The sequence below is a fragment of the Natrix helvetica genome (assembly GCF_964273705.1).
Source record: "Natrix helvetica genome assembly, chromosome: 5".
NCBI classification, from domain to species: domain Eukaryota; kingdom Metazoa; phylum Chordata; class Lepidosauria; order Squamata; family Natricidae; genus Natrix; species Natrix helvetica.
The window spans coordinates 5535347-5560561 of NC_138551.1; the positions used below are offsets into that span (position 1 = coordinate 5535347).

At 42.4% G+C, this 25215-nt stretch overlaps 1 protein-coding gene across 4 annotated transcripts in view; it reads right to left on the bottom strand.

The window, feature by feature from the left end:
- ABCC5 (ATP binding cassette subfamily C member 5) overlaps nucleotides 1–25215 on the bottom strand; it is a 72823-nt gene that overhangs the window by 36181 nt on the left and 11427 nt on the right. Inside the window, exons 2-9 of one of the 4 annotated variants that reach the window (XM_081956030.1) lie at nucleotides 16353–16510; nucleotides 14354–14509; nucleotides 9527–9674; nucleotides 4788–5021; nucleotides 3794–3967; nucleotides 2598–2745; nucleotides 905–1053; nucleotides 176–283 (exon numbers count right to left, since the gene is read on the bottom strand). In XM_081956030.1, coding sequence (XP_081812156.1) covers nucleotides 176–283; nucleotides 905–1053; nucleotides 2598–2745; nucleotides 3794–3967; nucleotides 4788–5021; nucleotides 9527–9674; nucleotides 14354–14509; nucleotides 16353–16510 — 1275 coding nt within the window. Of the gene's footprint in view, nucleotides 1–175; nucleotides 284–904; nucleotides 1054–2597; nucleotides 2746–3793; nucleotides 3968–4787; nucleotides 5022–5831; nucleotides 7356–9526; nucleotides 9675–14353; nucleotides 14510–16352; nucleotides 16514–25215 lie in introns of those variants that run through there. The other 3 variants (XM_081956029.1, XM_081956032.1, XM_081956031.1) reach the window with 3 other exon arrangements.

Below are 25215 nucleotides of genomic sequence, written 5' to 3' on the forward strand. Positions count from 1 at the left end.
ACAGCAAAATGGGCACTTTGGCAACTTTTCACCAAGTAAAATTTCAGGGTGTTTAGCTCATGCTCCTTGTGGTGAGAATAGAGCGATGAAAGTAGCAAGAGACTTAATATGTATTTCGGACTATGCAAAGGAACCCAACCAAGTAGTAACATACGGCAAGGCAAGGATGACTTACTTTAAATCTATCAGCAGCAACAGAAGCTTCAGACAAGGACTTCACAGAAAACGGGGTGACTTTCAAAGCAAAAGTCATGGAATTGAATACAGTCACCACTGTAAAAGCCTGAAACACAGATGGAAATGAGCATTTTTGACTGCAGCAGCAATAAGGAGCCCTGTGTAAATCTAAGAATGTATAGTTAATCGCAGTGGTGGGTTCCTCCCGGATCGCACCGGATCGCGCGCGCTCCCTTTCAGCGCTCCACCTGGCTTGCGCGCTCCCTTTCAGCGCTCCACCTGGCTCTCGCGCTCCCTTCCGGCGCTGAAACCGGAAGTACAGTTTTGCCCGGCCCTGGCGAAGCAACGACGCCTGCCTGCGCTCCACCAGCTCGGCTGGGAACGGAGATGTTTCCTCAGCGGAGCGGAGTGCCTGAAAAGTCTTTTCAGGCGCTCCGCTCCGCTGAGGAAACATCTCCGTTCCCAGCCGAGCTGGTGGAGCGCAGGCAGGCGTCGTTGCTTCGCCAGGGGCGGGGCAAGACTGTACTTCCGGTTTCAGCGCCGGAAGGGAGCGCGAGAGCCAGGTGGAGCGCTGAAAGGGAGCGCGCAAGCCAGGTGGAGCGCTGAAAGGGAGCGCGCAAGCCAGGTGGAGCGCTGAAAGGGAGCGCGCGCGATCCGGTGCGATCCAGCAGGAACCCACCACTGGTTAATCGGCAACAGCAACAGTATTCTTTCAGGTTAAAATTACCTGGGCTGCTGTGAGATCATAGCCGAGGATCATATGAACAGAGAAAGTTAGCACACTAGCTATTACTACAACAATGGGAGCCACTCCCACAGTGATGCTCTGGAAGTATCCTGCACGCTCCAGAATTTTGCGTTCTTCCTCTCTGATTTCTGGGAAGAGGAGACAAAGTGATTAGCAGAAGATTAAGTTAATTACCAAGTTAACTGTGGTTTTGTCATCGGCAGGGACCACACTTACAGCAGACTAAAATGAAAATGCATAAGGGAGAAACATTTATATATTTTAAAAGATTGGCCCTTTTTGGCTACAAAAATGCAAGCTTAGTTTTATCCTATGATTAGTTATGCAAATGTAATAACAGTAGAAAAGCCAAAGAAATCTTGATGAAGATTCCCAGTCATCCATGTAGAATTGCCTGAAAGTTGAGTTACGGCAACTGGATTTATTTTCTTGTTGGTTTGAGATGTTTCACTGCCCATCAAAGAAGAAGCAAAACTTCTCAAACCAACAAGAAAATACTGGCAGTCCTTTGCTTACAACAGTTCATGTAGTGTCCGTTCAAAGTTGCAACTGAAAAAAATGACTTATAACCATTTTTCAGTTTTTCATGACCGTTGCAGAATCTCCATAGACATTTTTCACAGTTTTTCATGACCGTTGCAGAATCTCCATAGACATGTGATTTAAAAAGGAGGCAATTGGCTCATATTTATGATGCAGAATCCATGGGTTATGTGATCACATTTTGTAATAAGCAAAGTCAAAGGGGAAGCCAGATTCACTGCAGTGATTCACTTAATGGTGGCAAGAAAGGTAATAAAACAGGGCAAAAGCCAATAACTATCATGCCTAGCCACAAACACTTTGGGCTCAATTGTGGTCATAAGTCAAGGACTACTTGTAAGTGCAGTTGCCATGACTCAACTTTTAGACAATGCTACCATAAGAAAGGCTGAGCGCCAAAGAATTGAGGCCTTTGAACTATGGTGTTGGAGAAGACTCCTACGAGTTCCTTGGACTGCAAGGCAATTAAACCAATCAATCCTAGAGGAGATCAACCCCTGGCTGCTCTTTAGAAGGCCAGCTCCTGAAGAGGAAACTCAAATACTTTGGCCACCTAATGAGAAGGAAGAAAGACTCCCTGGAGAAGAGCCCGATGCTGGGAAAGATGGAGGGCAAGAGAAGAAAGGGACGGCAGAGAATGAAGTGGCTGGATGGAGTCACTGAAGCAATCAGCGTGAGCTTAAATGGACTCAAGAGGATGGTAGAGGACAGGAAGGCCTGGAGGAACATTGTCCATGAGGTCGTGATGGGTCGGACACGACTTCGCAACTAACAACAATAACCTGAATGACCGAGACTCTTCATAGACACATTGCCATTCTGGGGAAGAAACCATGAAGTTGGTGAAAGAACATTCCTAATAATTTTAGTAGTTGGCACATGCCAACAATTTTTGCCTACTCAGATTCCCCTAACCAACTTGTTGAGACTGAAGAAGCTGCTTGGATGGCCAGCAAAATATCTCAAAGCAGCCAGAAATTAAGTCCAGTTGCCATGACTCAACTTTCAGATAAACAAATCTCCCTTGTGCATATCTAGTATTTGCAGGAGCATCAACATTTATATGTCATTTCACTGTTTAAAGATGAATCAAAAGAGACAGTAAATATTTTTTTTAAAAAAAGCTCACTTTGAACAGTCTGCGAGAAGGCTTTCACCCAAGCATACATTTTGATGAATTTAATATAGTTAAGCACTTCATTCATTTTCTGGACCCGTTCATCAGTTATAGCCACACATTTTCTTCTGAAATAAGCTGTAAATCGGGATGCAAACATCTGGAATCGAAAGAAAGATAATATCAGCGTAACTGTTACGCCGTAACAGAAGGTGTAGACTCCTTCAGCAGCCAACATACAATAGCGGTCAAAAGCATCATTTATCGAATGAATTAGCTTAAAAGCTTAGAACAGTGTTTCTCATCCAAATTCTCATCCACAACTATTTTTGTATGGACTTCAATTCCCAGAATTCCTCAGCCAGCAACCTGGTTAGGGAAGTTTGAAATATTCACAATATATTGGCCCCTGTTTCAACACTCATCAGAGTTGCAATCCAACATTGATTTGGCTCCCACCCACCCCTATTTTTTCATTTTATTTTAGTACAAATAATCCATCTTCCATTAAACAGTGTGTCGTCTCGGTACAAATGTTTGTGCAATAAAAGTTAAAATTTACAATCATACTCATTATTTAATCTCTTCTTATCTTAATACCAACACATCAAATATCTAATACTTTACATCCTCTTTTTAGTTCGCTTAACTTAACATTGTAATATTTTCCTTATCATATTGTCCTCTGTAGGAATCTCTTCACTTTTCCAGTTTTGTGCAAATACAATTCTAGCTGAGGTTATTACATGAATAATGAAATAAATATTTTCTTTACTATAGATTTCTGGTAAAATCCCCAACAGGAATATTTTAGGTTTCAAGTCAATATGTTGCATCATATTTTCCAACCACTTGTATTTTTTTGCACATGTATGTATGTATGTATGTATGTATGTATGTATGTATTTGTGTTACAACCCCTGGTATGCCCAAATATGGGAGGGAACTCACTGCTCCCCCTTTCTGTCTTTCAGCTCACTGCAGGAGACCATCCAGGCTGAAAACCATATTTTTAATGTTGCCTTTGTTATATTTGTGTTGATAAATAAATAAAGGGAGACTAGTATAGATCTATTTCAAGCTATTTCGCTCTCATCAGCTAGCCATGCCCTGCCCAGGTTCGAATCCCAGTAAGGGTATGGTATATATATATATTACAAATTTTGCAAATTGTGATTTGGCTTTTAGACAGATAGTTTTCTACTCACCATTGCAGGATAGAAGAGGATGAAAACAGCTGAACCTAGGAAGCCTGTTGGCCCAAGAATGACAACGATGTAAACCATGCCAAGAATGGCAATGATAGGACCTCCAGCCAACAAGCTACCCACAGCTGCAGCTTCGAACATTCGCTGGCCATCATTGGAGCACATATTTATGAGCTGAAATATACACAGTGCAAATCAGAAATGATCAAGGGCACAGGACAGAAAACAACCATAGATTTGCTGTCACCTCTGTTGTTTTGACTGAAGAGATACAGGAAAGAAAAGCAGTGTAGAGGTAGTCCTCAACTTACAATCACAACTGAGCCCAAAATTTCTGTTGAAAAGCGAGACAGCCGGTAAGTGAATTTTGCCCCATTTTACAACCTTTCTTGCCATGAATCACTGCAGCTGTTAAGAGACCCAGTTGTTAAGTGAATCTGGCTTCCCTCTTGACTTTGCTTGTCAGAGGTTCGCAAAAGGTGATGACATGACCCCAGGACACTGTAACCGACATAAATAGGAGCCAGTTGCCAACTGTCCGAATTTTGATCATGTGGCCATGAGGATGTTGCAATGGTCGTAACTGTGAAAAATGGTCATAAGCTACTTTTTTCAGTATCGTAACTTTGAACAGCCACTAAACGAACTGTTGTAGGTCAAGGACTACCTGCATGCCCTTTTATTTGTCTATGGCCCCTTGGGAGATCATATGCAATGGAAAGGCAGGATGTCAATTTAACCATTGATAAAATGAGACCCACTGTCAGGAGCATTCATTGGGTTTAAAGCACAGGAGTCTCTATTATTGCTACTTTTAATCAAGTCAACTAATGACCAAAACTAAATTGGCACTAGATAAAGGTCAATGGAATTCACAGGGGGCTGAATGAAAGACTTTGGTGGCAACGCAAGGACTCTAAACCGATGACACCTTTAATCCCGCCTTCCAGTTCAGTCTGTCCTTCTTCTACCACCCACCACCATTTCAACTTACCTCACCCAAAGATTTCTCCTTGATATTTTTCAGTCTGAGTATTTTCTTGAAAACCATTGTAAGGATAGCTCCACGCAGTCTGACCCCCGTGCGATAGTTTAAGGCCCACGTTAACGCCAAAGACCAGGAACGCACCACTTCTGTTATTAAGAGGCCCAAAATTAACAACAGGCTGTATTGTAGACTGGGTTCCATTTTCTGAGTGTATTCAAGAAGATGTTTCACCACAAACGCCTACAGGAAGAAAGGCAATACTGCGTGAACATCCTAGCGTGTCAGAGGCACCATTTGAATTTTTTTTTTTATGTTAAGTTAGAAAAAAGGAGCTATTTGACTTTCAGGTTGGAATTTTTATCATGAATCGGAAGACTTCCGAGAGGTAGGAACGGCAGGCATTAACGGCCTGCTGAATCTCCAAGAGGAAATCAAATTAATCAGGCAATGCGCAATAATTTGAAATCTCCCAATTCTTTACGCTGCCCCATTGCCGCTCCTTCACACATTGTCTAACTTAACATAAATCTTAAGAGTTAGCTGAAACAATTCATCATCGCTGTCAATTTTACGATAACGTGTACTTTATGCCAAAAACTGAGCATATTACAAACATAACACCTCTTTTTTTAATTCTTTCTTTCAAACGTGCTTATTTGAGAAAAAGGAACAAATGTACCTACAGTTGAAGTGGGGAAGAGTGTGAGAAGGACATTTTGCAAAATATTCCTGAAAATTAAACATCAGCAGTTTAAAAGTAAAGAAAAGGACAAGCAGAAAAAGAAAAGAAAAAAATCAAATTAGGCGATACCAATTTAAAAAAAACAAAAAACCCACCAGCCCTCAACCCTCATTCCCCCACCCCCTCAACCTCCCTCCTTTTAAAGAGAAAAACAATGTTACCTCAGGAATCACAATTTCAAACCACCACCTGCAAAAAAGAGAAAAAGAAGCTCCCAAGCCACTAACCCTCCGTTCACGTGCATTGGCCAAAAGGACCGTGTGGTCCATTACGACTCAGATTCATGAGCAATATTAAGTACTAATAAATGGGAAGCAGGAAACTTTTTATTTGGGAAAAAAAAAAAGACCAGTAGCATCTTATGAAAAGTGAGTAGTAGCATGTCACAAACACTTACAAAAGAAAAGAAAGATACGGTGGAAGAACGTACAATCGGCATGCACAACAAAAGATTACACAAGGCCTGAATCCAACTCGAGCTTCCAACACAAAATCGAGCTCACATTTTGCAAAGACACAAAAAAAGTAAATGTTACAAGAAAAAGCATGAACCGGTGTTTGTTCACAAAGTCCAGGGAGGAGGGAAACATTGGTGGATAATGATCTCCATGGCCAGATGTGTTTCCTCCTTTTGGTCTTAACACGGCTTTGCTAGACGGAAGATTTTGCAGCTGGGCATTTCCAACAATAAAGACATCTACACATTCTGGAGCTGAAGGTTCTTTCATCAAAGGCAAGAAGTACCGTTGCCCACCACAAAAATGCAAAAGGATGGAGACGCTTGGGGTGGATTTCCGGAGTCTGTAGGAAGTCCCCACGGCTACAACTGGCTTTGCAAATCAATGTTCTGGACAACAATGGGTTGTCAAAGCTTCTTAAACAAGGAGCAGAGGCTCAGGATCAAGTTAAAAAGTGAAGGCAAGGACCACAAACAAGTCCCAAGGTGGCTGATTCTGAATTTCCAACTGAGAACTCACTCGGTAGGATTCCTCCCCCGAGTTTTTATGTGGACATGTCAACCGCCGGACATTCATCATGTGCCCAAAGAGTTCCAAAAAAGGACAGAACAAGCAAAAAAATAAAATAAAAAGGACCTCAAGCAAATCTCTGGTCACAGTACAGGAGCTCAGATTCCAAGGTCACACTATGCCAGCTTGTTCCTCCAGTGCTTGACTTTCTCTCCATCCGAGACACAACTGGCTATTTTTGCGTGGTTGATGCTATTTAGCAACAAGATTGTCGGCTTCTGGTCCAGGATCCAATCCATCAACTGAAATCAAGTCACTGGCAGCGTGAATAACCTACTCATCACCTATGTACCCCCACATGCTGACAAGGGCTGCCAATGTTTCCTCACAAACCCACTTGATACAGGAAAGAAATAGGAAGATAATATTTGCAACATCAGCAGCAACTCTCTTCTACCATAATAACTAGAAAGTAAGAGGTTTCCACCAGGGAAGAACAACAAGGTGTCTTAGGGCTTGTATGTAATGTGGCAGAAAGATTAAAAGGGGAAAAAACAATATATGCAATCTTTTAAAAAAAACCATTGTTCCGGTTAAAAATCACGAAGAGAACAAACCAGCATATTGTTTCCATTTAAAAACATACAGTCACCCCAAGCTAGCAAAAGCGTAGGAAATTATCCCCAAAAACTATTCCTGAAATTATTCATGAAAACCATTAATGGCAGTAGTTGCCCTAAGCTAGCCTGGCTGCCGTAAACATTCCCACAAATAAACATCACCTTACCTTCCATCTTGGCGTTTGGGATTCTGCCCAGCTTGACTGTCTCATTCTGACCGCAGAATGCAGCTATCCTGGAAATTCTAAAGAACAGCTTCTGTCATTGGCCTCACTACAGAGAAAAAACTCTCCCTGATTCACATCCAGCCTTTTAGAGCCGAAAACAAGCTGCGGCTGGTAATGAACTTGGAAGAGTGGGAGGCTTACCTTAAGTGGCTCTCCCCACCAGCCCACCCTCTTCCCCCCTTCCACAATGCCCTCTGCAAAAAGAGACCTTGGAGCATCCTTCACTCAATGCTTTTCAACGATAAATGCAATGCCCCATGGATGCCAAGGCAAGGTTTGAAAAAGGTTGTCCTGCTTGACCTGTTCAGCAAATGTACGGGGGTGTCTCCTTTTTATTTTAAAAAAAAATTGAATTTCCTGCCGATTCTAAGGGCTGTTAAAAAAACAACAACAACCTAAGCTGTCTCGGTAGGTTGTGGGGCAAACCAGATAGCAGACAATAAATTCCTGAAGCTACTTCACTTTTTAAAAAAGGGGGACAGACCGTTTTGCGGGTCTTGGATACACAAGGAGCTTATGAACAAGGAGCCCTTTGGGTTTTAGGCATTATTAACACCAAGAATTTCAATAACCTCACTAGAACTCCAGGTTTTTGGACCTTCAGATGTGAATGGTAGTTTGCAAAAAAAAAAAATCCTGAAAAATGCATTTTTATTTATGAATGCAAAGAGGTAAGTCAAATTTCTTCTTTGATCCATTCCGCATGGATCAAAAAGCAAAGCAAACCAACCCATGGAAATTCCTGTAGAGACAGCAATCAATTGCCAAAAGGTAAGGATAACAATTCCCTTTGTACTCCGAATAAGGGAGTTAATTTGAGGAGTTATTCAAGTTATATAAATTTCTGGACAATGGAGGAGGCATACAAATAATTGCACATATCCCAATTCAGGACAGGTTGCCTGCTACTTCTTCCTTCTTGCCCTGCGTTTCAGATGGGTTGAAACTGTGCAAAACAAAGATGACAATTCAGTTGCCCGCTCTCTGCTAGGCCTTAAGAGCATCCACTGGGCTCTGTAGTGAAACAATGACAGAAGCTCTTCTTGGGGGAACTGGTTCTGTTAAAACCTCATTCTTATTAATAGCATATCCAGTGAAACAGCTCATGAGAGCTTTCATTCCCATTACAACAACAGTAACAAAGACTGAGAAACACAATTTACTTCCTTCTTAATAAGAAATGCAAGCAAAACTTTTCAGATTTAAGGATGGGATAGGATTGGGTGGGTTGTTTTTTTTGTTTTAAAGAGACAGAAGACAAAACTGTTTCAACATTAACCTCAGCTGTACTTACCCAGAGCACTGAACCTTCCCGTTTATCAGCAAACTGAAATGTGTACTACAAAGCAATAACACTGCTCCTACTCCTCAAGGGAAATTTGTAGAGAATAGATTTAGTCAAGATGACAAAAGAGTAAATTTGGCACAGCAGGTGCAACAAACAGGGGAAAAGAAAATGCTGTGAGTATGAAGACCTATCTTACACGCTCTTCCTCATCAACCAACATTGCTAGAAACAAAATCTAATCATGCCACAGGTACCTGCCCAACTGTGTTTTCACACGTTGAACAATGCTAGCTCTATAAACTCCTATGAACCCTGGTTCCTAAGGACCTTAGAACGTAATGTGTCACCACCATTCAGTTCCACTTCTTGGAAAGAGAGAGCCAAACAAATAACATGACTTTTATTCATAGGTAACTATAGATTTAGCCCAGGAAATTCTTTGCCCTCCCCTCTCCAGCTATAGCCACTGAAGACAAGCAGTAAAATTTTAGGCCACACAAAAAGCAAGAAAAAGAGAGGAAGGAGTGGAAGGAAGGAAGGAAGGAAGGAAGGAAGGAAGGAAGGAAGGAAGGAAGGAAGGAAGGAAGGAAAAAAGAAAAGAGAAGCAAGGAGAAGAGGAAGGAAAAAAAGAAAAGAGAAGCAAGGGAAAAGGAAGAATGGGAGGGAGGGATGGAGGAAGGAAGGAAGGAAGGAAGGAAGGAAGGAAGGAAGGAAAGGAGGGCTTGAAAGTCTTAGGATTCCTGCAGCTGGAAGACCTATTTCTTCTCTGCAAGGTGCAAAGCACGGTTCTAACTAATCACAACATCTAGGAGATTCTCTGCAATGTAACCTGAACACATTAGCACTGGCTGCCGGACAGAGGCCAGTCTGGATGCAAGATAAAGGATGGATTGTACTTACTGGTCCACTGAAGCCAGCAAGTTGTGTGACCATTAAACACGCAATGGAAATGATGAGCCTAGTGCGACAGAAGTTCCAAACAACTCTGCAAACGGAGGCATCGTCTGGCCCACAGTCATGTACCTCTTGGTGCCAAAGTCTTTCCAATCTGGAAGAAGATAAAGCCACATATAGTACATCCAAGCAATCTTTCTAGCTACCTAGAAGCCAGGAAATATGCATTTTACAATACAATACAATACAATAGTGGAGTTGGAAGGGACCTTGGAGGTCTTCTAGTCCAACCCCCTGCCTAGGCAGGAAACCCTATCCCGTTTCAGACAAATGGCTATCCAACATCTTCTTAAAGACTTCCAGTGTTGGGGCATTCACAACTTCTGGAGGCAACTTCTGTTCCATTGATTTATTGTTCTAACTGTCAGGAAGTTTCTCCTCGGTTCTAAGTTGCTTCTCTCCTTGATTAGTTTCCACCCATTGCTTCTTGTTCTGCCCTCAGGTGCCTTGGAGAATAGTTTGAATTTTCCTTATTTAAATATATATTTTTCTAAGGTGTTTTAATAATATTAATATATGTACACAGGCTTTATAATTCAAAAGAATCCGGGCCTTTTACTAAAAACAATTGGGTTTATGGAGTCTCTATGTACATCATAGAGGCTGGCTGAGGAATTCTGGGAGTTGAAGTCCACAAGTCATAAAAGGCCCATGGCTCCCCCACCTCTGACGTAAATGCAGAACCCATTTTCTTACTGCCCAAACGTGGTTGTTTGATCTCAACCTCATGAGTATAATATCCACAGCATGCCGACTAGCTTTACTTTGTAAGGATAGGGTAAAAGCAGAATAAGCAGAAGGAAGCGATGCTAAAAAGAAGCCAAGGCAAAAACAGACTTCTAGATCACCTTTTCACAATGCCGATCATTAGACAGATCAAAAATGGAAATATTCTCTGTGTAATTAAAGAGTAAAATGATGGTTAGGTAGGTAGCTGGGGAGGGAGCAGTATTGGGGTTCCGGATCCCGTTCCAACTGGCACGGGCATGCGCTATACCTGCCCGAGACGCCTCCGCAAGCCTCCGCAAGGCTCCAGCTGCTTGATGGAGCGTTGCGCTTGCGCCGTACGTGCCATGCGTATGCGCAGAAGCGCCAAAGGCTTAAAGGACAGGTAAGGAGCTCGGGCGGCCGGGTGGGCCCTCCAGAGTACTGTACCGGAACAGTACCTGGTGCTTCGGGCAGGCTCCGGTACCCCCATACCGGGGTGTACCACCTACAACCCACACTGGGAGGGAGGGAGGGAGGGAGGGAGGGAGGGAGGGAGAGAGAATGGAGGGGCAGAAGGAAGGTTAAGATATTTAAATTTAGTTCAAGTAGTCCTTGACTTATAAAAAGCTCATTTTAGTGATGGTTCAAAGTTATGACGACACTGAAAAAGAGACTTATGAGCATTTTTCACACGGCCCTTGCAGCATCCCCCATGGTCATGTGTTCCAAATTCGGATGCTTGGCAACAGGTTTGCATTTATGACGGTTGCAATATCTCGGGATCATGTAATCCCCCTTCGGACAAGCGAAGTCAATGGGGACGCCAGATTGACTGAACAACCTTGCTGCTAACTTCAGAACTGCAGTGATTCACTGAACAACGGTGTAAGAAAGGTCGTAAAACGGGGCAAATCTCCCTTAATAAATGTTTCGCTTAGCAACGTAAATGTGGGGTTCGGTTATGGTTGTAACATTGAGGACTACCTGTAACCGCAAAAGTGGGGTTGTGCAAGTGAGCCACAACACACAGTTGTGGTTGATTGATTGGAGGGGGCTGGCTTCCACGTGAGGTGATCAGCGCTGTGATTGGTTGCTGGGGGAGTGAGGGGGAGTTTCCCTTTTTTCCCGCCTTTTTCTTCTGTGTGCTCTAGGTGCTGTTTGTGATTTACCTCATGATGGCTTGCCTGACTATCTTACAATACAATAGCAGAGTTAGAAGGGACCTTGGAGGTCTTCTAGTCCAACCCCCTGCCTAGGCAGGAAACCCTTCACCACTTCAGACAAATGGCTATCCAACATCTTCTCAAAGACTTCCAGTGTTGGGGCATTCACAACTTCTGGAGGCAATTTCTGTTCCACTGATTAATTGTTCTCTCTGTCAGGAAATTTCTCCTCAGTTCTAAGTTGCTTCTCTCCTTGATTAGTTTCCACCCATTGCTTCTTGTCCTGCCCTCAGGTGCTTTGGAGAATAGAATCTTGTCTGCTGTAAATAATAGTTGTTAAATATATTTATTTATACGAAACTACGAGTTCTTGTCAATAACCTCTGACTCCATTTGGACACTTGCTGCGCAATTTCCCTGACCACTAACCTTGACCAAGACTAGTCAAGGACTACCTGGATACGTCCACTGATGTCCAAGAAACCCTTAACAAACCCCTTAACGCAACACAAACTGTTGTGTTAAGATATTTAAATTTAGTAGCTGAAGCAGTGGGATTGGGATTGCTTCTGTTTGTCTCCTTGGTTTAGTTATGAGAATAAAAATAATCTATGCTGGATGTTGGCCTTTGGTCTTTAGCAGAACTGCATCCAGTTTTGGTCGCCACAATGTAGAAAAGATGTGGTGACTCTAGAAAGAGTGCAGAGAAGAGCAACAAAGAGGATTAGGGGACTGGAGACTAAAACATATGAAGAACGGTTGCAGGAAATGGGGATGTCTAGTTTAATAGAAAGAAGGACTAGGGGAGACATGATAGCAGTGTTCCAATATCTCAGGGGTTGCCACAAAGAAGAAGGAGTCAAACTATTCTCCAAGGCACCTGAGGGCAGAAGAAGAAACAATGGGTGGAAACTAATCAAGGAGAGAAGCAACTTAGAACTGAGGAGAAACTTCCTGACAGTTTGAACAATTAATCAGTGGAACAGAAGTTGCCTCCAGAAGTTGTGAATGCCCCAACACTGGGAGTCTTTAAGAAGATGTTGGATAGCTATTTGTCTGAAATCGTGTAGGGTTGGACTAGAAGACCTCCAAGGTCCCTTCCAACCCTGCTATTCTATTCTATTCTATTCTATTCTATACATGAAGAACGGTTGCAGGATTTGAGTTTGGCTAGTCTAGAGAAAAGAAGGACCAGGGGTGACTTGATAGCAGCCTTCCAATATCTCAAGGATTGCCACAAAGAAGAGGGAGTCAAACTATTCTCCAAGGCACCTGAGGGTAGAACAAGAAGCAATGGATGGAAACTAATCAAGGAGAGAAGCAACCTGGAACTAAGGAGAAATTTCCTAACAGTTAGAAGAATTAATCAGTGGAACTGCTTGCCTCCAGAAGTTGTGAATGCCCCAACACTGGAAGTTATAAAGAAGATATTGAGTAACCATTTGTCTGAATGGTGTAGGGTTTCCTGCCTAAGCAGGGGGTTGGAGTAGAAGACCTTCAAGGTCCCTTCCAACTCTGTTATTCTAATCTAGAACCCAGAAACAGACTATAAATGCCTCATTCGTTCTACCTTATTTTTACTACCTAACAGCAGTCTAATTTTTTGTTTGTTTGTTTGTTAAGGCAAGGGATTGAGAGTTTATCCCAGGCCTTTCTGATCAAGAGAGATCATGGGATGACTGGAAAATGAAGCTTTAAATGCAGGAAAATGGGTGGAAGAAAAACCAAAGAAGAGCTGATTTGGAACTGGTGCAATGGTGTTGCCATGTGCATTTCAACCCTAAGGCTGAACTGTTGAGCCTGAGATTTCAAACTTACCTTTAAAGCTTAACTATTAATCGGATTATGAATACAGGGGTTTATCTAGGAAGGCCAGTTATTTAAGAGACTATTGTAGCATGTTAATTTCCAACTTTACTTTCAATTGCACAATGACAGGTAGTCCTTGCGACCACCATTGACCCTGGCAGTTACGGCCTTGAAGGTTGTAAAGCAAGTCACTCGTGTGACTGACCTGGTTTTATGGCCTTTTCTTGCAGCAACAGCAAACCCATTGTCCTGTTTGCCCGACTGTCTAGTTTGCTGTCTATATTGATGTAAAATAGATTTATTTATATACAACTACAAGTTCGTGTCAGTGTCTCTGACTTCATTTGGACACCTGCCAGGGAAGTTGTCAGGGTAGTCCTCAAAAAAAGGGCATGCATAGCCTTTAGGCCAGGGGTGTCCAAACTTGGGAACTTTAAGACTTGTGGACTTCAACTCCCAGAATTCCCCAGCCAGCTGGCTGGGGAATTCTGGGAGTTGAAGTCCACAAGTCTTAAAGTTCCCAAGTTTGGACACCCCTGCTTTAGGCGGCTTGTAGAGTCTCCTGGAGGGTGGGGGGGCCAATAACGAGCAAAAAACGGCCAGTTTTTCACCCATTTTTGCCCCCCCCCAGCCCCCAGGAGCACTCTGGAAGCCTCCTAAAAGGCTTTACACGGTCATTTTTGCAAAGGGGACGGGGTTTCAGAAGGGCAAAAATGCTTCAGTATATAAGACGCAGCCAGATTTTCACCCTCTTTTTTGAGGGGGGGAAAAGGGTGCGTCTTATACTCCGAAAAATATGGTATATGTTGCGGATGTTAAACCTAAAAAAATGGCAACATGGATTAAGAAAGCAACAGGATATACTCAGGGAGATCAGGGAGAAGGTGCACCTTTTGAACGCAGGTGTGCAGACAAGTAGAAAAGATCTCGACACCCTGGAAAAAAGGAAACCTGCATGCCAACTTCCCAGATTTATTGAAGGAAAAAATGGAATTTAATTATGGGCGTTCCCCTATAATACAAATCTCTGAGCAGATATATAAAGCGGTCCTTGGGGGAGAGGTTAATTGGTAGCATTGCAAGCATTCCATACCTTCTGCAATTAACCTCGGAAGAATCGTGAGTCGACAAAGGCCACACATCTTGAATCAGCAGTTCTCCTTTTTTGTAGGCTAATCTTGCCAAAGGAGAAAGCCAAGAAAATGTCATGTAGGAAAATAAACCAGCATTGTCAATTGGGTGCCGGTGCCTAAAAGGATAGGAAGAAAGAGAACTCATTAAAGGCAGAACTATGCATTTTGTTATAGCACACGTCTGAATTAAACTATATCAATGTTTCTCAACCATGTCCACTTTTAAGGTGCGTGGACTTCAACTCCCAGAATTCCCCATGCTGGCTAGGGAAGTATGGGAGTTGAAGCCCAAACATCTTAAAGTGGCCAAGGTTGAGAAACACGGATAGGCAGGTAATCCTCCACAGTTTGCTTAGTGACCGTGCAAAGTTACAACAGCATTGAAAAAAGCGGCTTACGATCAGTTTTCACACTTATGACTGTTGCAACATCCCCATGGTCATGGGATTTGCATTTGGATGCTTGACAACTGACTCATATTTATGATGGTTGCGGTGTCCTGGGGTGATGGGATCCCCTTTTGTGACCTTCTGACAAGCAGTCAATGGGGAAACCAGATTCACTTAACAACCCTGTTACTAATTTAACGACTGCAGTGACTTGCTTAACAAACATGGCAAGAAAAGCCGTAAAATGGGACAAAACTTAGCAGGTTTCTCACTTAGCAACATAAATTTTGGACTCAGTTGTGATCATAAGTGGTGGACTACCTGTAGTATAGCTTAACACAGTGTATGAACCAGTTTTATATAGCTGAGTACCTACACTGGACCAAACCAGAAAACAGCTGGTTTATTTTTGGCTTAGTGCTTTATATACACCCAATTGTTTTTGTTTGTAGGTACAATGCACAGCTTTTTGCCATGCATGATGGTAGAAGGCAAACTGTAGTGGCTTAGTCTGTAAACCATGCCCAGCAGATGATATGGCACCTGGCCTATAAGTGGTGGTATTTCCAGCTACATTAGAGAGGGGAGTAAACAGGTTGGCTTTTGCTTAGAGTCATTCTGTAGGAGGAAGTGAGCCAGGCCAGATGATTGAATTCTTTATCTGTCTGTCTATGGAGATTCTCAATCATCCAGGTCATGGTTCAATCAATCAATCAATCAGAATAGAGCTGGAAGGGACCTTGGAGGTCTTCTAGTCCAACCCCCTGCTCAAGCAGGAGACCCTATACAATTTCAGATAAGTGGCTGTCCAGTCTTTTCTTAAAAACCTCCAACGATGAAGCACTCACAACTTCTGGAGGCTGTTGTCCCAAAGATTCTTTTCCAAAAGGCAACTGAAGAAGCTTCTTGGATGAGATGTGAAACATTTTCAAGGAAAAACAAACAAACAAGAAAGTCCCTTTGGAAAAGCATCTTTGGGATCTTTGTCTGTTCATAAGAGAATGTAGTCAGTCAGGTGAGATTCTTATAAAATAGGAGAATAACAATAAAGAAGCTACTCTGGAGTTGTTCTAGTTCCTTGCAAATGACACTATACAGGTAGTCCTTGACTTACAACCACATTTTTGCCCGGCATTTCTTTTGCTAAGTGAGACAGCTGTCAAGGGAATTTTGTCCCATTTTACTTATTTCGCCACCGTTGTAAAAATCACTGCAGTTGTCAAGCTAGTGACACAGGTGAATCTGGTTTCCCCATTGATTTAGTTTACCAGATCATGTAGCCCCGGGACTCTGCAACTCTTATAAATATGAGTCAAATGCCAAGCCTCTGGATTTTGATCACATGACCATGGGGATGCTGCCATGGTCGTAGGTGTGAAAAATGATCATAAGCCACTTTTTTCCAGTGCCGTTTTAAGTTTGAACGGTCCACTAAATCAATTGTTGCAAATCGAGGACTACCTGTATTTTGAAATAACATGTCTGTTGTTTTCCCACAGACCTCCATTCAGCTAGGCATTCTTGGTTAAAAACCAGCTGCCTCTTACAGCTCACTTAAAGAAAGCCATACTTGGAAGTAGTCCGGATGGGTTTCATCAGATTGAGGCCATGGTGATATTTCCCTTTGGGATGCTCTTCATCCAGCACTCGTAGGTGAGAATCCGCGGAGCTCTCCAAAGGCAGACCTTCTGCCCGTGCGGCGGTTTCCAAGGCATCTTGGCAATCCACCTGCTTGAGAGAAAGTGCAGAGTTAAACCTCAGGTGTTATGGAAAAAGCTCGCTATGTCCCCAAGATTTTATTTGAATCCTAAAAGGAATTCAGGTCCAAACACTAGTACAGGGATCAGCAATCTGCGGCTCTGGGGCCGCATGTGGCTCTTTCATCCCTCTGCTGCGGCTCCCTGTCGCTCAAAATATGTGTCACAACTGCCGATGTGTGACACCCACCAGCACATGATTTATTGAGATTTCCGACCCCCAGTAGGCCAACCATGGATAAATCTAAGAAAAGAAAAGTTTTAGAAGAAAACAGAACCTTAAATTCAAATACATATGCTAGTTTTGTGGGTGCTCAGGAAATAGTCAGGCACGGAAAGAGTTTTGTGGCTCCCGGTGTTTTCTTTTCTGTGGTAAACAGGTCCAAATGGCTCTTTGAGTGTTTAAGATCGACGATCCCTGCACTAGTACTTTCAAACTGATTGATTAGCAACATTTCCAGGCTGGCTTCAAGGACCCTGGGAAACAAACAGCTAAATATAAAATTACCTGCAAGTCCTTTCGAGCAGTGACGTGCGGTGAGGTTTATGGCTGGTGAGGCTGGTGACATCATCAGCGCGAGCTGCGGTCCCCTTCATGTTGACTCAGGAAGGCGGGGAATGGGACATGTGCAGGAGGCTGAAGCTGCCTTAGCCTCCTGCGCACGTGGTCCCATTCCCCTCCTTCCTGACTCCTGAGTCAACATGAAGGGGACCGCGGAGCGCGTGTGTCGACTCAGGAAGGCGGGGAATGGGACCACGTGTGCAGGAGGGAGGCTGAGGCTAGAGGAGCCTCCTGCACACGTGATCCCATTCCCGGACTACGTGTGCAGAAGGCTCCTCAGCGCCTTTTCCCTTTTTTTTAATGTTCATGATGAGAGCGGTGAGGCTCTGCCTCTCCTGCCTCTCCTGACCGCACGTCCCTGCTTTCGAGGCACCTCCAATCAACCTGTGGCAAAAATCTGATAGAATGGATTCCCCACTTGCTTTCAGAATACGAAGTGTTGGCTGCAGGTACTGTCTCTCTATTTTGCATTTGCGACTGGTTGCCAAGCACATCACAATCAAGTGGTTATCATCTGCAGACTTCTCTGCCGGCTTCCCCAGTAAAATCAATGGTGAAGCCGGCAGGAAAGGTTGCAAGTAAAGGAAATGGAGAAGAGCTGAATCCTTCGCAGACTGAAGGGATTGTTCAGGAATTCAGCTCCCTTTCTGCAGCCCTTGAAGGATTTCCCCTCCAACGGGAAATTAGAAAATAAAAAGGAGAGGGGATACTATTTGGCAAGCTGCCAGAAGAGAGCCCAAATCCCAAACTTTTCAACTCCATTCCTGCAGGCTCCCAAAGGCTTTGTCCTCCGTGAACGAAGTGGAGTAGAAATTTTTCAGCGGGCTATAGGAACAAAAAGGCTACATCCCAGGAGGAATGTATTTCCACACAGAGCTGAAACCTTTGAGCAGGGAGCCATTTCATTCTCAAAGAACTGCCTGTCCAGTTGACGTCAGCTCCACAGGGAGCTGAAATCCTTTGGCAGGCAGCTTTTTCGATCCATTCACTAAACGATCTGGAAGATAATAATAATAATAATAAATATTTATTTCTTAGCCGCACCCTCTCCCAAAGGACTCGGGGCGGCGTACAATAAAACATATGAAATAAATATATAGACAAGACATACATATAACAAAGACATATACCAAGACATGTACAAGGAGGAGGTCGGCTAATGAATAAAAACAATTAAAATACAATGTGTAAAAACCCCTAAATAATTGAATACAATTAAAATACCCAAATAAAAACCCGTCAGGAGCGATATAGTTAGATCAAAGTTGAGCCAGGCCAGCTACTTGGAATAGGTGGGTCTTGAGCTTAATACGAAAGGAGCGGAGGTCAGAGGTATTCCTAATATCCGGAGGGAGGTCATTCCACAGGGCTGGGCCCGCCACAGAGAAGGCTCTACTCCTAGGCGCCGCCCCTCGACACTGTCTGGTGGACGGCACCTGGAGGAGGCCCTCTCTGTGCGAGCGGATTGGTCGCAGGGATGTATGGGGCAGAATACGATCCCGCAAGTAACTAGGTCCTGAGCCTTTAACAACCACAGTCAGGCGTTCTGGGATTGCAGTCATTGACTGAAGCAGTCACATGGGCCTCTCGCTTAAGGAGTGCTTCACTCAGTGACTGATTCCAGTTCCAATTGTGGTTGTAAGTCAAGGACTACTTCTAATGACCTCTGATTCAAATCCTGGATTAGACAGATGAGACATTTGTTAGTTAAATATGCATAATAATGCCACAAGTATGTCTAAAAAGTATTCCTAGTTTGCATGTGATTGGTCCGCTCTGAGTAATTTGGAGAGAATATATCTACTCCGGATTCACAATGCAAAGAAAAAAAATAGAGTTAGCTTTTTTTCTTAAATACAGGACCTTTTTGTATTTAAATCATTTTCTGGATAAGTGAAAAGACCTTTTCTATAAATCTTAATTATACAGTGTGTTTGGAGCAGCAAAAAAAAAAAAAATCAGGAGTCTAGTAGCACCTTTTCTGACTAGTTTCCCTATTTTTGTTGTGGCTCACCAGCGACCAGCGGAGCTGTCAGTAGATTCGGACAGTGAGGAGGTTGGAGAGGAACATGGGCCAATCCTGGAGTCTGGGGAAGGCTCTGAGGAGGGATCTGTGTTAGAGGCAGAGATGGGACCAGAGCCGTATGCCAGCTATCAGATGCCTTCGGAGTCAGACATCAGTGAGGCAGAAGAACAGCTAGAGCCTGTTCCCAGTGTGCGCATGCGCATAGTTGCCAGACAAAGGGAGCAGCTAAAGAACAGGGGTCGACTTGGGAGTAAGGCCAGTCGATGAATGACCCCTCCCAGAGGAAATAAAAGAGGAGCGAAAGGGGAGTGGAGTTTGCAGGAGACAATTAGTTCGCTTAATCGGTTCGTGACTCTTTGAGACTCCTTGCCAAGTTTTGCAGATCTCAGCCTGGCAGCTCTCCAAGCCAGAGAAGGTCTGTGACTGTAAATCCCCCCTTGAAAGACTTTGCCGGCTGTGAATGAGCAGAATTCACAGTAAATTAATATAAGGGGCTTTTGTCGGGACAAGAAGTTTGTTTCATGTTCTTGGGAAGCCTCAGTCAGAACAATTTTATTAACAAACCCCACTCCTTCCTAGCGCTGATGATGATACCTAATTTGGGTAATGAAATGTCTGTAAGAAAACAACCAAGCTCAGAGAGCAACAAAGGACCCCACCGGTCAACCCCGATCTACAAATATTCTCCTTTTATTGGTACATTTTATTATCAGCCACAAGTTTCTTTGGGCTGCCCAAAAAGGCCGATGCCTTTTAATAAAACCAGTTAGTTGGAAAAAGTGCTACCAGACTCCTTCCAGGTTTCTATGGTTATTTATAAGTTGTGCTAAACAGCTAGCATTCATGACAGTTGAACAATGAGGTGATAACTTCTTGCACTTTTCTAATTCCTTGGAAAAATATATTCCTCAAAGAGGATGTCAAAAAAAAGAAAAATAGGGGGGGAAGGGAGATGTCACAGAAAAGCTGAAACTTATTCCTAATTACTTGGCAGCAAAAAGTTTTCCACTGAGCGCATCGGAGTTTACTAATTTCCCATTCTAGCCTACAGCACTGATATATCCCAGGAGATTTCCTATTCCAAGGCTAACGAGCTTTGTTTAATTTTAGGAGCTCAATCAAGGCCAACTAAGGATTACCACTCGCCAAAAGATCTATTTTAGAACCTTGCATTCCGAAAACCTTCGTTCTTTTTTGTTTGTTGGTTTTTGTATACTTATTCTTGACAAATGAGCTCAACCGACAAACATGGGTTGAAAGAATCAGGAAGGGGGGAGGACCTAATTACCACTGTTCATAAAATCTTTGCAATAGATTTAAGAAACGTCCCCACAAATTAAGTGGATGGGAACTTACCAAAATTGAAGCAGAACTTTGAATTAACCTATCGTTGGCTTGTAATCCTATTAACAAGCAAAAAATCCCCTAGCAATGTTTTAACAATGGGAATGTTGGGCTCCTCTGTGGTCATAAGTCGAGGACTATCTTGCCAAAAGGTAAAAGGTCTTGCCAAAAGTCAAGGGTAATCTCTTGGTACCAAAACAGCATGAAAAAAAAACAATGGCCAGACCTATATTGCCTCCAATTATATATATGACTAGCTGATAAACCAGCATTGCCCAGGTATTTATTTTTCCTAATCCTGTATTAGACAGGAAAAAGAATGAATTATATCTATACTGTCGTACGACACACACACACCCTTGTGCACATCACCCCGGCCACTCGGACCCCATTTTGAGCCTAGTAGGCCACTCTGCAGCCTCCTGGGAGCAAACACAGACCATTGGGCTTGCGTCGCACCCCTCTGCACTCCCTCGCTCCCCCGTGCATGCGCAGCAAACCCGAAAATCAGCTGGCCGGTGGGAGGCCTGCGCGCATGAACGGTGGAGCTGAGCTGGGCTCTGCGTGCCACCTGCGTGCCAGGACAGACAGACCCACACATCGCGAGGGATGTTAGGGGTGTCTTACCCCCACAGTATTTGTTTCCAGAGAGTACGTCATCTGTGTACCAAGTTTGGTTGAAATTGCTCCAGGCGTTCCAGAGTTATGCTGGTACACACACACACACACACACACACACACACACATTTTTATATAGATAGACAGAAGATTTGTAAGTAGACCACATACTGAAATGCTTGTTTTGTAAAAGGAAACTTCCTTCTAATAAATATACTAATCAGAACTCTGAAGCATATTAATTCTTTCTTGTCCAGATTGCCAGAAGGAAAATCTGACAACACCCTTACAGTTTCTTGGAAACAGGCGCATCAAAGAAGCTTAACATTAACTTCTGCAATTTGATTTTATTCCCCAGGCCTAGATTTTCCGGGTGGTCTCTCAATCAAGTCCTAACTTTTAATCAGCGTCAGTTTTATTTTCCTGTCTGCTTATCTAAAATGAATTTAATTTATGAAGGCTTTTGAAATGGTTTTTACCATTTTTTTTTCCTTGTCACCCACCTGCTAAAATAGATTACATTGCATTTTCTGGGGGCAAAAGTCAACCACAATACAGTCCGCAGCCCAGAATAATACCGTATTGCAGTTCCTTTCATCGCAACCATTGCATTGTTTCTTCAGTTAATAATATTAAAAGGATCTCAAATCTCCAAGTGCAAAATATCAGCCTCTGTTACAGGAAGAGGATGTTTTTTTTTTTAAATTAAATGTGGCTTGCAACGTTAGGCCTTTTCAAGGTTGTTCTGCCATTTGACCCAGAGAGACAGCAACAGACAAAGCTTCCCACACATGTGGCCCTTCCAGATGGTTTGAAGGTCGCAGGACTTTTATGCCAAAGGCTACTCATCTTCTGAAACAACATTAAGAAAAATGTGCCTGCTGAAGATACTGTACATAAAGCAGTGTTTTCTCAACCATGGCCACTTTAAGACGCTTGGACTTCAACTCCCAGAATTCCCCAGAAACCCCTCAAATTTGCCCTTGAATTATGCCAGTTCATTCAGAGACCGCTTGAAGTTGTAACGGCGCTGAAAAAAAGTTTTTCAAGTTTACGACCATCACAGCGGCAACCCCGTGATCACAGGATCAAAACTCAAGACACTTAGTACCAGACTCATATTTATGACAGTTGTCGTATCCCGGATCACCTTTCGCGACCGTCTGACAAGCAAAGTCAATGGAGAAGTCATTTCCGTTGTGTTACTAACTTAGCAACTTTCATGATTCACTTAACAACAGAGGCCAGAATGGAAACACTTTGTAGAAATGGAAACAAGATAAGAACAGGGGTGAAATTCAGCAGGTTCTGGAGAACCGGTAGCAGATATTTTTTTTTCAAAACAAACACAACACAACACATAAAATCTTCCTTCTTTACATACTATAGAAAGTGTATTAGTTGGTTACAAAAGGCTTTCGTGCATCTCTTCCACAGTCAACAAACATAATTCATATGAACTCAAGTATTTTAACTCAGATATTTATACATGTTACCATCATCATACCTCCATTTTCATTTGACTATAATTGTTTAAACGTCCTTCATCATAAAATATACCAAGATTTAATACATAAACACATACTGGCATTTCATTTACTATTTCTAAAATCCTCCATTAACATTGAATCTTTATGTCCTATTCTAGCTAAACATCCATAATATTTAATAACAAACTTTTCTAATCTTCCTTTCCAAGTCACTGTTTACAATTTACATCCAGTTTCCTTATGTTGTACCCATACATATATATACATTATCATTATCACTCCTTTATTTGACTATATCCTGTATCATAACATTTCCCCCCTGAATCTAACTTAGTTCTTTTTTATTAACCTCCTTTACATATAATCCAAAAGGATTTCTAATCTTCCTTTCATGGGTACCATTCAATATTCATATCCAATTATTACTTATCATAACACTACACATTGTATATTATCATTATCAATTATTTATTTAACTATATCTATTATCACTAAATAGATATACTTAAATAAATAATTAATAATGATAATTAGTTTAACTAGTTTTAAATTATACTCTTCCATCTATCAACCTGTATCTTTCCAGTAGCAAAACAGTCTCATATCTTCTGCCATTTGTGGTGTCAGTCAAATTTGTATGGACTCCTCTTAGCAACTCCTTGCTTATAAAATCTGTCATCTAATTTCAATGCCCTTCTTCTGTTTCCTTGATCAGCTTATCTTTGATTGTTGGTAGTGTTATCAATGATGTTGCTAATAAAATTTCTCTCTTTAAATCCATAAATTATTTTGTTTTTTCTTCTTCTGTGTCTTGCCATCTGGGGTATAGTTCCCCTCCATTTAATTCCTCTTTCAGTATTTCACTCTTTCCATTTTCAGAGACAAACCAATCATCATAAATATCAGCAAATTTAATTTCTTTATAGTCATTTTCCTCTTTGGTTTTTGGGATTCTAACCACCACTTTTTCCACTTGATAAACATCTCCAACTTCATCATCATATTTTACTGTTAGATGCTCTAAGTCTTCCAACTTCTTCTCTATCCTCTCAAATGTGTTTGATAATTTCTGTATTTCTAAGAATATATTTTGCAGACTTAAAGTTTCTTTCTGCTGTTGAAATTGTGCCATTATCTCCCGCTAACAAACACTACTGCTCTAACTTGGAAGGTTTTACAAGATTAAGCATAGATTCACAATAAAGTTTTGTTTTCACTTTTCTCTGGTTAAAGATATACTTCAAAGGGACATCTGTATGCTTTTCTTCTTATCACTCTCTATAAACAAGCAGTGAGACCTTGGAGTACCAAGTCAGGATAATCAGTGAGAAAAGTAAGAGTGTTTCGTTTCCAGTACACAAACCTCCAGCCTCCGAGTAGCAGTGTTATTGTTGCAATTTTCTTTGCTTCTTTTGGCATCTTTTATGTATTTCAAGTTTAAAAAAAGTCTGATTCTTGAATGAGTTAGAAGAACACCCACAGTAATGAAAGGGGAGAATTTTAATCCATAGGTTACAAAGAATAATAAAAGAAAATAAATAGAAGAAAAGTTAATCCATTCGTTTTAAAAGGCTTGCATAGATTCCATCCATGAACATAGCATTTAAAAAGTAAGATAACCCACTGTCCAAAACCATTCCAAACTTAATTCTGCCGCTTATTTCTTCTGTTCTCCAATTTAAATTAATTTTAAGTTTTTTATAGGCAGTCTCTTTTAAAACGGTAAAAATTCCTCACCAGCTGGAAACCCTTTCTCTTTCCGTATCCTTCCTTTTTGGAGCCACTCCGAATTCATCAGCCTAATGGCTGGAATTTTTGTCGCCGGCTTGAAGAACTTCTCTTGGATTGATCAGGGACTTTGCGATGTCCCTGAGATCAGCAAGACGTATTCTTCCTGTTCACAGTCTCTGCGGACGGTTTAGGTCCGATTGGAACACCCAGCTCCAAAAGTATCGGATGCGGTCTCGGAGCATCGAGACTGCACGTCTGTATCGTCGCGACGTTGACTCCTCCTCCAGTAGCAGAAATTTTGAGTAGTTTGGAGAACCAGCAAATACTACATCTGGCTGGCCCCAGAGTGGGGTGGAATGGAGATTTTGCAATATCCTTCCCCTAGGAGTAGGGCAGGAATGGGGATTTTGCAATATCCTTCCCCTGAAGTTGGGTGGGAGTGGCGATTTTGCAATATCCTTCCCCTGGAGTGGGGTGGGAATGGAGATTTTGCAGTATCCTTCCCCCAGGGGTGGGATGGGAATAGAGATTTTGCAGTATCCTTCCCCTGCTACGTCCACCAAGCCACACCCACAGAACCGGTAGTAAAAAATTGAATTTCACCACTGGATAAGAAGCACTTGTGAACTGGACCAACAAGCTATATAGAGCCGTCATAGTGGTTAGAATGCAGTATTGCAGGCTAATTCTGCTGACTGCCAATTGCCAGCAGTTCGTCAGTTCAAATCTCACTGGCTGAAGGTTGACTCAGTCTTCCATCCTTTCCGAGGTCAGTAAAACGAGAGCCCAGATTGTTGGGGACAATAGGCTGACTCTGTAAACCACTTAGAGAGGACTGTAAAGCACTGTGAAGCGGCATACAAGTCTAAATGGTATTGCTATCCCGTGCCAGCCCTCAATGAATC